The sequence below is a fragment of the Cynara cardunculus genome (genome assembly GCF_001531365.2).
Source record: "Cynara cardunculus var. scolymus isolate 2C chromosome LG 11, CcrdV1, whole genome shotgun sequence".
NCBI lineage: Eukaryota > Viridiplantae > Streptophyta > Magnoliopsida > Asterales > Asteraceae > Cynara > Cynara cardunculus.
This window is the reverse complement of record NC_037538.1, coordinates 1,477,024-1,490,018: the sequence shown is the minus strand read 5'-3', so window position 1 is coordinate 1,490,018 and position 12,995 is coordinate 1,477,024. Positions and strand designations below refer to the sequence as shown.

Here is a 12,995-nt window from a genome sequence, read left to right as displayed (position 1 = left end):
TATTTTTTATCACAATATGTGGTTATTGAGTTGTTCTCGCGTTTTCGTAAATCACAGGGGTTCTCGTTTGAACCCTTCCCTATATATATATATATATATATATATATATATATATATGGGGTGTTCAAGATTGCTTATAAAAACAACTTATTGACTTATTTTAGTGTGACATAAACACGGCTTATACCAGTATCAAACTGTTAATAATTTTTTTTTTAAAATTTAAACCATTCTAACTTATAATAAGTTGATAAAAACTTTTGTTAAAAAATAAAACAATCCAAAACACCCTCATAGATGTGATAACAAAATGAATGAAAATCCATTGAACACTAAAATGCATTAACAATTGAGGTTAAACATAACAGTATTGGATATTTCTGGATACCAGACCATGTAGTTTTCTATCGGGAAAAGTCCAAAAAAACCCAATAGACCTTATTGTTTGGAATGATTAAGTCCTTGAATAATTTTTTGGAACAAATAAATTATTGGACATTCTAGAATCTATTAAATAACTCTTTAGACTTTTTAAAACATGTTAAATAGATCCTCATACTTTAAAAATGTAACTTATAACCTGAATAGGAGGTAAACCTTGAATTAAAAAAAAAAAAAAAACCTAAAAAACCCCTAAAACATAAGAACTCCCCATCACCCACTTCTCCCTCTCCTCCACACCACCGCCTCCTTCTTGCTCCTTCATGCCCACACACCACCGTCTCCCTCTCCCTATGCTTTAAATGATTTATTTTTTCTCTCTCTCCTCAATTTCCCGCTACTCATAATCATCTGAATCTGGCTCCCTATGCATCTTTCATTACTCCCTTCCACCATTCCCTAAATCTTCGGTAAACCCTAGCAAAGGTCGGTTACATTTCAAAAAATTTCAATGCTGATTACTGTGTAGGTTTTGCTGTATCCAGAAACAATTTCTCTGTTTTTTTCCATTTAGTTCTTCAATTTTATTGTTCATTTGATGGTTACAAAGCTTAATGTTGGTCTCAATCTCAATTCAATCGATGATTGATTGGAAAAAAATGGGGTTTGAACCCTAGAAATCAAACGCTAAGTAGGGTTCGTTTGTTCTGAAGTTATTTGTTTCTTATTGATTTTTAATCGATCAATCAGTTGCAATGCGGATGGATTGAATGGTTATTAGTCTGGTACGGAAGAAGGGCAATCGGTGTTTTTGATGTTTTTTTTATGAAGTCAAGGAGATTTAGATAATCAATTGATTGAATTAAATTGTTGGTGAAATTTCAGTTTTCGAGCTGGTTTTTTACCCGAATGTTGAGAAAAATGTATGACTTTGGATCGGCGTGTTCGTTAATCGACTCTAATTAGCGATGGCATCTAGTTCAATCATTGTTCTTTCGATTTTTTATGAATGATGCTAATGTTGTATCCATTTTTTTCTCAACTTTTTGGTATATTTTTTGGTTTAATTTTTGGTAAAATTATGTTCAAATTTTGTATTCAAATTATTATGTTTTTGATACAACTTTTGTATGTTTTGTGAAGAGTAATGAGAATGATATATTTGTTTTTTTTTTTATAAATGTAAGTACTTTTTTCGTTCAAAAAATGTTTAAGCGTTCAGAATATGAAAGTCCATTAATTTTTTTAGACTTTTTCCACTAACAAAATGTATTTAACAGGTTTTAAAAAGTTCAAAGAATTATTTAACAGGTTTTGTAATGTTCAATAACTTACTTAACTGGTTAAAAAATATTCAAAGATTTTTTTGAAACCAATGACTTATTTAATATGTTTTAAAATGTCGAAGGATTTATTTATTCTAAAAAATTTTCCAAGTACTTAATCGTTCCAAACAGTAAAGTACATTGGTTTTTTTTTTTTTTTTGACTTTTCCCCTTTCTATCTCATACAAAATGCGTTGATTATTCAGTGATTTGAACAACTGTATACATGCTCAAACCGATTGATTAAGAAATGATGCCTCAGAGATCTTGGTGGATAAGTGATCATCAAATGAGCATTGACTCATCAAGAGTAGCAAATATCATTCTAACATCATTGGCATCTGTTCATTTCTGCAATCTAATTACAGCAAAGAAAACAACGGATTGCTTTCAAAATATAATGCTCCTTTAATCGTAACAAACCAATGGTTACCGTACCTCAAAGACAGAATAGAATCGATTTACCGAAAACAGAAACTAATCGATAAACTCGACCAATATCATGACAATAAAGTGAAAGTCATCAAAATAAATTTTAAAAAAAATCAAAACATCAACGTCAGTTTTAAAAAATAACGAGAGAAATTGATCAGCTGAGTTCGTGGAAAATGAGTCAGAAGTAGCTGGTTGTAACTTCACCTTTCTCTCGAAGAGAAATCAATAGAAATTCGTCTGAGTTTTCATCATCCCCATTATCATATTCAAAACTCGTAATGATCAAAACCGTTGCAAGTTTTATGAAAAAATCGATTCAACAATATAGGGAAATGCTTCTGATCACCATAAATTTCACATCGAAGATAGAACCATCAGAAACTAATGAACAGAATCCCGCAAATCCAAAAATCCAGTAAAAATATGGCAATCGATAGATGAATTAAAAAATTGCAAGTAACAAATAATAAAAAACTCATGGATTAGAGACTAACAAAAACTAAAATCATGAAGTAGTAAAAACCATATGTAAGAAGAATAGAATCCTGAAGTGAGATGAACAAACCGCTTCCGGTATAATGAGTCGCGGACCCTACGCTGAGCTGCGTTTGAGCTCCTTGATGCGTGGTGTATATATATATTGATTATCAGATCGCTACCGAAACCCTAGGTGCTGCCGCCGCGTTTGATTGCCTCATGATCTCTTATGGGCCTCTTGGTATGCTACACGGCCCGTGGGCTTATTTCCACATCAACTTGAGCGGACGTCATGTGGAATGGATGACCCATTCAATACAGTTTCTAAAACCAAATGTTTAAGAATGGATGCCTCAACCACAAGGGTGATGTCTGATTGGTTTAAATTTGGCTCCAAAGAACAAAAGTACTAGAAGGTCTTAGGTTCAAATCCAATAAGAAATAAAAATCCTCTTGTGATCATACGGTGATTTCGGGCTATCTGCATAGTAGGTGATCGCCATGTGATTAGTCGGCTCGCATAGCGAGTTAGAAATTCAGGTTAATCAAAAAAAAAAATTGGATGCCTCATAGATCTTTCACAAATCAAATGAGCATTGACTCATCAACGAGTAGCAAATATAATTCTTACATCATTGGCATCTGTTCTCCCGTGCGATCTAAATTACAACAAAGAAAACGAAGGAGATTTTACAAACAAAATGAGCTTTTAATCGTAACAAACCGAGTGTTACCAAAGATGTCAATGTGATGTTTTTTGTAGAGAATAAAGATGATTGATCAGTTGAGTTGTAGATGATGAATCAGAAGTAACTGGTTGTAACTTCACCTTTCTTTTGACGAGAAATCATTAGAAAGTTTTTTGGGTTTTCATCACCGGCATTATCATTTTCAAAACTCGTACTGATCAAAACCGTTGCAAGTTTTATGAACAAAATGGACCCAACGGTAAAAGGAAATACATGTACCTGCCTCTAATAACCATAAAGTCCACATTGAAAAAATAGAACCATCAGAAGCTAATGGACAAAGCCCCGTAAATCCAAATCTAGTAAAAAAAACCCGCAATTGATCAATGCATTCGAAAATTGGGACCGACTTCTAGATAGTAAATCACAAACTCTAGACTGAGATGCGATAGAGCTCCATGGCACCTGGTATATATATTGACAAGAAGTGTATATATATATTTTAAATATTGTCTTAAATAAAAAAAAATTTAATTGAAAATTAAATGATTTTTATTTTAAATATAAAGTAAAACTTTTAAATATATAAAGTTAAATCACAATAAAATCACAAGAAATGGTAAAAGTAGATTCTTAAATCAATATTTTAAATAACTTTTTTAATAAATAAATAATTTTTATGTCCTTATTTGTTCCTTTTTTTTATTTAAGTTACTTTAATGAATTGTGTGGTTCATATTCATTCTCTTATTTGGTTATTTTTTTTCGTACAAACCCTACTCTACATAGTTTTAGAATATCTCAAACAAATTCATCAAAATTGAGAAAACAGGAAAAATAAAGATTTTGAACCAATTTTTTTTTATTTAACAGATTTTGTAAAACTATCTCCAAAATGGAGAAAACAGGAAAGATAATGTTGTCTCCAAATATGGAGAAAAAGAACACCCAAAATTGATTACCATGTGAGAGAAATATTTTTTGATATATTTCTATAAATGGAAAACTTGGAAAATAAATATTTAGAGAGAGAAATACCATTTTAATAGATGAATGAAATATTTTAATATTATAATTAATGTTAGATTCCCAAAAATTAAATCTTTAAAATTTCCAAAAACAAAAATATATCTAACTGCAACAGGTTCTCTAATTTGAATATTACAACATTTATTGTATTATTAATTATTATATTTATTTAATAAAATATTATTTCTATCTCTAATTATTTATTTCCAAAGTTTCATATTGATGAAAATATATTAAAAAAATATATATATGTTCTCTCTTATTGTAATCATTTTTTTAGTGTTCTCCAAATTTATATATTTGTAAAGCATCTCCAACAGCTTCTATAAAATAGGAAAAAAAAAGAGTTTTTTTCCTTTAAAATGCTCCAACAGTTTTTTTATCTTGTTCTTTAAAATAAATAATAATGGAGAAATCTCTAAACATAGAGAATTCTTTAAAGCTTGATGTTGAGAGTGAGAAATGATTGTGTTATTCAATTTCATCAATGAAATTAGGTTATTATTATTTTATTGTTTAAAAAAATATTAGGGTGATAAATTATAAAATATTATAATAATGTAATTTATGTTAAAATCTCTAAGATAGATAATCTGTTATAGTTGAATGTAATTTTTTTTTTAAATTTATATTCTGGTTCTATATTTTAGAAAAATTAATAGAAAAGCTGTTGGAGATGCTTTTACACTATCTTTTCTGCTTTTTCTATTTTGAAGAATTTGTTAGAGATGCTTTTATATCTTACATAAATTGCATTGAGTATTATTTATTAATTGAATTGACCATTCGATATACTTTCTCGACCCAAATGATCTGAGAATGAATGCCTTGTAGATATTTATCAGATCAAATGAGCATTGACTCATCAACGAGTGACAGATATCATACTTACATTATTGGCATATGTTCATCCACATAATGTAAGGGGCTGTTTGGCAGTTGCTGAATGGTTTGGTGCAGAATGGCTAAGAGGGTCAGAATGGTTAAGTGATGAATGAAATAATGTTGTTTGATAACTGTTTTATGAATAAAAGCAAATTACCATTTTAACCCTCTTTGTTTTTTTTAGTGATCATCCAGTTTCATTATGTTTACCTAACGACTAAAAATTGAAGAAAGAAAACCTAATGGAAGAAAACCTAATCGAAGTTGTGCTACTGTTAAGGGACTGGCGACCATCGAAGCTGTGGAAGGTCGCCGGCGATGGAAGCTGTGGAGCCTCACAGGCTATCACCGATCGAGCGACAACCGAAGACGGGGACGGAGATGGTGGAGACTACCGGAGACGGAAGCTGTGGAGTCTCACAATCGAAGATACCATTGACCATCACCGATCGAGCGACAACCGGCGAGAGTCTCACAGGCTATTTTTCGGTCATCGGCGAGAGTCATAGGCTATTTTCCGGTCACTACCGGATACGGGGACGGAGATGGTAGAGGCTGTCGGAGACGGGGACAGATATGGTGGAGGCTACCGGCTACCGGAGACGGAGCGACGTGCGTGAAGAGAGGGTTGGGAAGAAGGGGTGGGAAGGGTAATCTTGGAAAAATAGAAGTCTGAATGGTTGAGTGAACCATTGGATGCAAAATGGTTAAGAGGGTTATGTAACCATTAAGAGGCTTGATTTTTTTTGCCAAACACTCCTTACCTCTTACCGATTAAGATATTGGCTCTTAATGTCACCATTAAGAGCCAAACAAACAACCCCTAAATTATGACAAAAAAAAAACAGAAGGATGATTTTTCGAACAAAATGAACTTTTAATCATAATAAACCAAGTGTTATTGTACCTCAATCCAAAAAAAAAAACATAAACAACTTACTGAAAATTGAAATTAATCAATAGCAATCAATATGTAAACTCTATTGATACTATGACAATAAAAAAAACAAATGAAGATACCAACGGGCCTTAGGCCTCCTATGAGGTCAGGGGTTCAAACCTCACCAGAAGTGATGTAGGTGTGTGAGTTTATTTATTGTATTTGTCGTATATAAATATTATATACTTCAAAAAACTGGAGATATCAAAGACTAAAATACCGCCAGGCGAAAATACCGCTTGGTTTGTAGGCTTACAATTTTCATGTGTGTGTGTTTATATTGTTAATATAATAACTGAATTCGTTATATTTTATCACTTACTAGATAAAATTCACCGTGGTTTGTAAAAAAGACTAAAAACAGACATTTTACATACCACAAGGATCTTTTACGATAAAATTTTTGTGGGAACCTAATTCAAGGAAATCAACAAACCATAAGGACCAAAAATGCAATTTACTCATGACTTTATTATTAATAAAGTTGTTAAAGTAAACACATGTTATTAATAAATATGCTAAAGTAACATATGTTATTAAAAATGTGTTATAAGTATTAATTTGTTTGATAACATATGTTTCTTTTTAAGATATTAGTTACTCATTGTTTTAATCGATGAATTTAACGTTTCAGCCTGTTCTTAATTCATTATCCAGTAAAATTATATAATTTGTCTGGATTAATCGATCTCAAACCAGTTTCAGACGTCGATCTTTAAACTCCAACAATATGTCAACTTTTGAAATTTATATTATCTCAAACTAATTACCATTTATATTGATCAGCGTCACTGATTCGAGCTCTGTAATGCTGCTGGAGATTTTATTGGTTGTTTTACAGTGCATATGTGATTAGTCAGGGTAAGGTGTGCAAAACCCAAATTATCCGAAATTTGAAACCAAACTCGAACCGAAAATAAAGTATTTATATAAAACCCTAATGACTCGAAATTCAAAAACTCAAATAAAGAAAATATCACATGAAATATTAAAAAAAAATATTTATTTATATATTTTTATTAAAAGCTATTTGAAATAAAATAATTAAATATAAATAACGTGATGAAATTCAATAAATATTTTAAAATTAAATAAAAACAAACAGAGGTTAACCAAAAATTCAAGGAAGGAGTGTTATATGGAAAACGGGAAGCACATGAAAACGTGGGGCGGTGCGTGCACTGCCTTTTGGTGTCAGATGCAGGTCCATTCATCACCGGTGGTCATCCACCCACCTTAATCCCACCCTTATCCCTACGTCTACGCGCCTCCCTATACATGCCTATAAATTTTTCATTTTACTACCTTCTATTATCAATCCAACCTTTTTGTACCCCTAAATTAACCACTTCTCACCACAATTTTCTACAACTAATAAATAGTCTCATGAGCTTATTTTACACCCACCATTAATTTATCTTATCAAATTACAGACACAGATTTATAATTTTTTTCAAAGTGATGATATTATTTGATTATCAAAAAAATAAAGCTGTATATTTTTATTTTATAAAATCATCATCAGTTTGTTGATTAGTTTTTTACTGTTTGTATACATGGTTTTGTTTTTTTTTATTTAAAAAAGTTTTAGAAATATAATAAGTTTGAAATTAAAAGTTAAAAACCAAGAAAATGTTAAAAATGAGATTCGAATCAGCGTTTGGAAGAGGAGAAAAGGCCTCGCAATGCAAATCTATGTGACCAATAAATACTTTTGTTTCGAGAATGTGACGTTCACGATCCTAAATTTTAGTGTATTACGAGGGGTGTTTGAGATTGCTTATAAAAATAACTTATTGACTTATTTCTATGTAGCACTGGTAATAAGGATTTTTGAGTGTTTAGATAAACAACTTATACCGGTGCCAACCTGGTAATAAAAAGTTTTTGAACAAGTTAAATCATTATAACATATAATAAGTTTATAAAGATTTTTATAGAAAATCATAAATTGTTTTAAATAAACAATCCTAAACAGCCCCTATGAGTCTATAACAAAGGAACGAAGTGATGGTTCGTACCAACGTATACGCCACAGAGGCCCCCCAGTCAAATTGTAAAATTTATTTAATTTTAATATGTAATATCAGGGGCCGTTTACCAAACATTTATCCGGGTAAGCGCTTACCAATTCATGTTACCTAATCGGATGAATATGGTAAGGACCAAAAATCTTACCCGGTAAGAACGAGACAAGATTCATGAGCCTTACCTGGTAAGTGAGGGCAACGACTCTTACCACGGTAAACACTTACCAGATAAATTGTTGCATAAGATGTCGTTTTGGTGGACTAAAATCTTACTCGGTAAGTAAATAATAGTCTTGAATTTTACCTATAAGCATTTACCGGGTAAATGTTTGGTAAACGATCCCTTAGTATTTTTTTTCATTGAACATCTTGTAATTTTAAATAGGAGAAAAAGAATATGTGCCAAATAGTTGAGGGGCTAAATGTGTATGAATGATACTATAAGGGCTAAACAAGTTATTTCGACAAAGTAAATAAGCCAAAGGAATATTCTTCACCGTATTTATATCTTCCTCTGGATGTCATCATTTCAATCGTCATTGTATCTCAATCTCTCCTCATAATCCACGCCTCACGTTTTCTAGCTGAAATTCCGCTGATTTCGATCGGTTTCTTCCATTGATTGGAAATGGTTTGTAGGGAGATTTTTTCATCAATTTCCCCTTTTGGCTAAGCGTTTCATAGTTGATGATGTACGAATTGTTATCGGTTGATTGATTTTGTTCGTATAATTGTATTCGGCCTTGTTATTTTAAGAACTGATCTGATCGGCGTTGTCTGGTATCATAATTTGGTTCAGAACGGATATTCACGATGGTTGTTTGAATTTTGAAATAAGTGTAACGTTGTTATTGTTACATCGATCGCTATTAATCTAGGTGAAGTTGTAATTTGTAAATCTCGAGTGTAGATTGGAAATTGTATATTTGATTAAGGATTCGAGATTGATTGAGATTCGAAGTGATAACTTGCTCCGAGGATCAGCTCTTGCACCGGCAGGAATACGAAGAGGAAAGAAAAGGAATCGGATCGGTAGCGAATGGATATGAGATTGCCAATGGTGGATTGCCGAAGCTTGATTGAATTTTGCCGAGCTTTCGAACAGCACAAGAATATGACGCCATCGATCAATAACAACAGCAACAATCAGTCTCGGAACAATAAGAAGTATAGCGGCCATTCAAATTATATAAACCCTCTGTATCATCCGTTTTGTGAGCGATCCCCTTTTGCAGCTCTCGATATTCTCATGTTGATTCTTGTACTAGGAGCACTTGGTTTCTTAATCGTACCATACATCAATACAATCTACCATGGAGCCATTGAGATTCTCCCATTGGTTTTTGAAGTTATTGGAGATATAATATCTGATGCACCAATTGCATATGTTGTTGGTTTGGTCGCTGCTTTCAGTGGAGTCATCGCTAGTATTGCAGCTTGGGAAATCCTTGAAGTAAAATCAAGGAAATGTGGAAAACCAGATTGTAAAGGTCTGCGTAAAGCTATCGAGTTCGACATCCAGCTCGAATCCGAAGAGTGCATCAAGTATTCACCAACAGGAGGAACAACAGGTTATGGTGTGAAGCCATTGGAGCTCGGAAAAGATCACCAGGAGCTGGAGGCAGAGTTGAAGAAGATGGCGCCCCTCAATGGCCGGACTGTTCTCATTTTCCGAGCACCATGTGGATGTCCAGCTGGGAGATTGGAGGTATGGGGGGCTAAGAGAATTCGTAGAATCAAAAAATGATTTATCTTATGCTAGATTTCTCTTAGATAGAATAATCATGAGCTGATGTTCTTACTCAGGACTCCTTTCATTTACATACATAATAATGGATCCTTGCATCTTCTAGTTATCATCATCTATCAAGTTTGCTCCTTCTGATTCATCTGGTCTTCTTCTGTTCTTGCTATATCATGTTCTTCATTTCATATTTTCATTAGTGATCTTGGTTTTATGCCATAGATTTCAAATATGCATGATAATGGAGTACATAATTGTGGGTTTTGTTAAACAATCATTAATTGCTTTTACTTAGCAAATTCAAGCATATTCACTCATCAATTGGCATGTAATATTGCATTCCTCCTTATTGAACTCCTTTGAGAGAGTCATTTTACTCTCTAGTTGTTACAGGGACGGACCCATAATTTTTTTTCATAACGTGACACTATTTGATTATAAGAAAAAATATTGGGAAAAAAATTCAAACAGTTACACCGTTTGACCATAAGAAATAAAATATATAATTTTTTTTTTCAAACGGTGAGACCATTTGAATAAAAAAATGGCATTAACATGATTCGAACTTGGGTCTGGGGTGAAATAAAAGTTTTGCAAACCAACTCTACCAGATAAAACTTGTTCTCATCGTAGTTTCAAAATACATACAGTGGCACACAACAAATTAGTATGGTTGCACCTTTCATGAACCTAAACTTTTTTACCCTTCGATGGAGGAATAATATGATGGCATGTGCCACCGTATGCGCCACTACAGGTCCGTCCCTGAGTTGTTGTATTCATGCTTTCACGAAATGCCTTTCTCATCTTCACTTTTGTGCTAGAAAGTAGAAACAATGTTCATGTTTTTATGTGCATTTCCATCCGATTTCTCAAAATACAGATATGAAGTTTTTGGATAAATTTTCCGCTCCAAACAAATCTTCGAAATTGAGAAATAGATATTTTGAAGATTTTGGTTAAGATTTTTGCTCCAACAACAAATTCTCAAACAAAATAAAAAATGGATATTTTAAGGGGTTTGGATAATTTTTTTGCTCAAACAAATTTGATTTTAAACATTTTAGATAATTTATTGCTCCAACAAAAATTTCAAAATAGAGAAATGAAGATTTTAAAGATTTTTGAATAAATTTTTTGTTCAAAACTTATGGGTTAGGTTGATCGGGTTAAAGATATTTGAACAACTTAACCTAATGTTTGTGATTTGAAATATCTTAACCCAATTCAACCCAAACCAAAATGCAACCCAACCCCTATTGGTTCGGTTGATCGGGTTGATACTTTGGTACATTAAAATATTATTCTAACCTTAAATATGTTATTTCTCAAAATCGTTTACATTTACGATTCTCGTCACATTGCACGAGTACACAACTAGTTTACATATATATGTTCACAGTTACTGAACATATATACAAATTAGTTACATAGAGATGTGAATAGATTGAAAATATGCGTATATGAAGAACTTACATGATAGTGTAATTGTCTAATGTATATATTAATAGAAATTCAACAATCATATTTAGTTCAATAAATAAAAAAATATCTGGTTCATCGGGTTAAGTTGGGTTTAATTAAATAATAGTAACTCAATATCAACTCAATACCTATGATTTAAAAATTTTACAACTTAATTAGACATTGGGTTTGCTTCAGGTTGAGTTATTTCAAGTTAGATTGATCAGTTGGATCAGATTTTTGAGCACCTCTACAAACTACCATGACATTAAATAGGAAACGGTAAAGCATGATGTAATATATTGAAAAATAAACCAAATAAAAACATAAATCTTAAATTCTCATTTACCATGTAACTTTTAAATAGGAATCGTGATTACAGTTAGATAATTATGAAAAAATTCAGTTATAGGGGGTGTTTGGGATTGCTTATTTAAAATAACTTATGTTTTTTTGTAAAAATGCTTAATAACTTATATGGTATCAAAATGGAGTTTTTCTAAAAAATGTTTGGATTGGCTTATAGTGGTACCAAACTGCAATAAGCTGATAAGTTGTTTTTTAGTGTTTGGCAAATTTTGCTTGTATCTGTAAAATGACCAAAAAAGACAAGGAGAAGATTGATGTTGTTATCTGGAGAAGGGAGAAGATTGAGATCGATGTTATCAGGAGGAAAAGAGATAGGTATAAAGGGTAATAGGGTTAAAATTGTAAATTGGTAATAAGCAATTTTTCATAAGTCAGGACGAATTAACTTATCAAAAACTGCTTATTACCGGTTTGGCACCGGTATAAGCAGTTTTTTTTTTCTTATCCAAACAATAGGTATTAGCTTATCACCGGTACCAAACTGAAATAAGTCAGTAAACAAATAAAATAAGCAATCCCAAACACCCCTATAATCTAATTTTGATACATTTATATCTATTTCTATCTTCATATTCTTTTGACAATTTTTTAAAGTACATGTCCACAAGATACATAATACTAAGTCAAGAACTCGAATCCTCAATCTTAATTTATAGTTTGTTTTTTCATTTCCTCCCGACTAGACATGTTCATCGGTTGACATTAATTAGATATGAGGAAAACCGAACCGATTCAATCATCAATTAGATGTTGGATTTTGTTAAACAAATCAAATCCAATTGATGATTGGATTCGTTCAATTTCATGTTTTGGATATTTTTATTGAATATCAATTGGATCATATTGGATCCATTGGACCATATTGGATCCATTGGACATCCAATGGATTATCAGATCGGTGATTCATCTAATGTATTAATTCAATCAAAAATTTTAATAGTGAAATAAATTGATTAATCACTTTTAATATATGTTAAAACCAATATGAAATTATGATTTAAGCAAATGAAAACAATTAATTGGATAATAGTTGGATTGATAGTCGGATGTTGGTCGGTTCTAGACTGCCATTCAAGAACCGAACTGATCCAAATTAAATGTTGAAATTTTCAACTATAAGGGTGGTGCCTGTTTGGTTTGAGCTTGACTTCAAAGATTAAAAGTATTAAAAATTCATAAGTTCAAATCTAAGGAGAAATACAAATTCTTTTGTGGACATGAATGTTC

General features: G+C 31.8%; 1 protein-coding gene and 2 non-coding genes across 3 annotated transcripts; 1 reads left to right on the top strand and 2 right to left on the bottom strand.

Annotated features, from left to right (window-relative positions):
• Positions 1-1,960: 1,960 nt before the first annotated feature.
• On the bottom strand, positions 1,961-2,046 carry LOC112522331. The gene has a single exon (XR_003070165.1). It is a non-coding gene; the product is annotated as a small nucleolar RNA SNORD24 (small nucleolar RNA).
• A 268-nt stretch (positions 2,047-2,314) lies between these two features.
• Positions 2,315-2,399, bottom strand: LOC112522321. The gene has a single exon (XR_003070155.1). It is a non-coding gene; the product is annotated as a small nucleolar RNA R12 (small nucleolar RNA).
• Positions 2,400-8,728: 6,329 nt separating this feature from the next.
• On the top strand, positions 8,729-10,078 carry LOC112522226 (uncharacterized protein At5g19025-like). The gene has a single exon (XM_025131323.1). The coding sequence runs from the start codon at positions 9,231-9,233 to the stop codon at positions 9,936-9,938; it is 708 nt and encodes a 235-aa protein (XP_024987091.1). The 5' UTR covers positions 8,729-9,230; the 3' UTR covers positions 9,939-10,078.
• Positions 10,079-12,995: the final 2,917 nt, after the last annotated feature.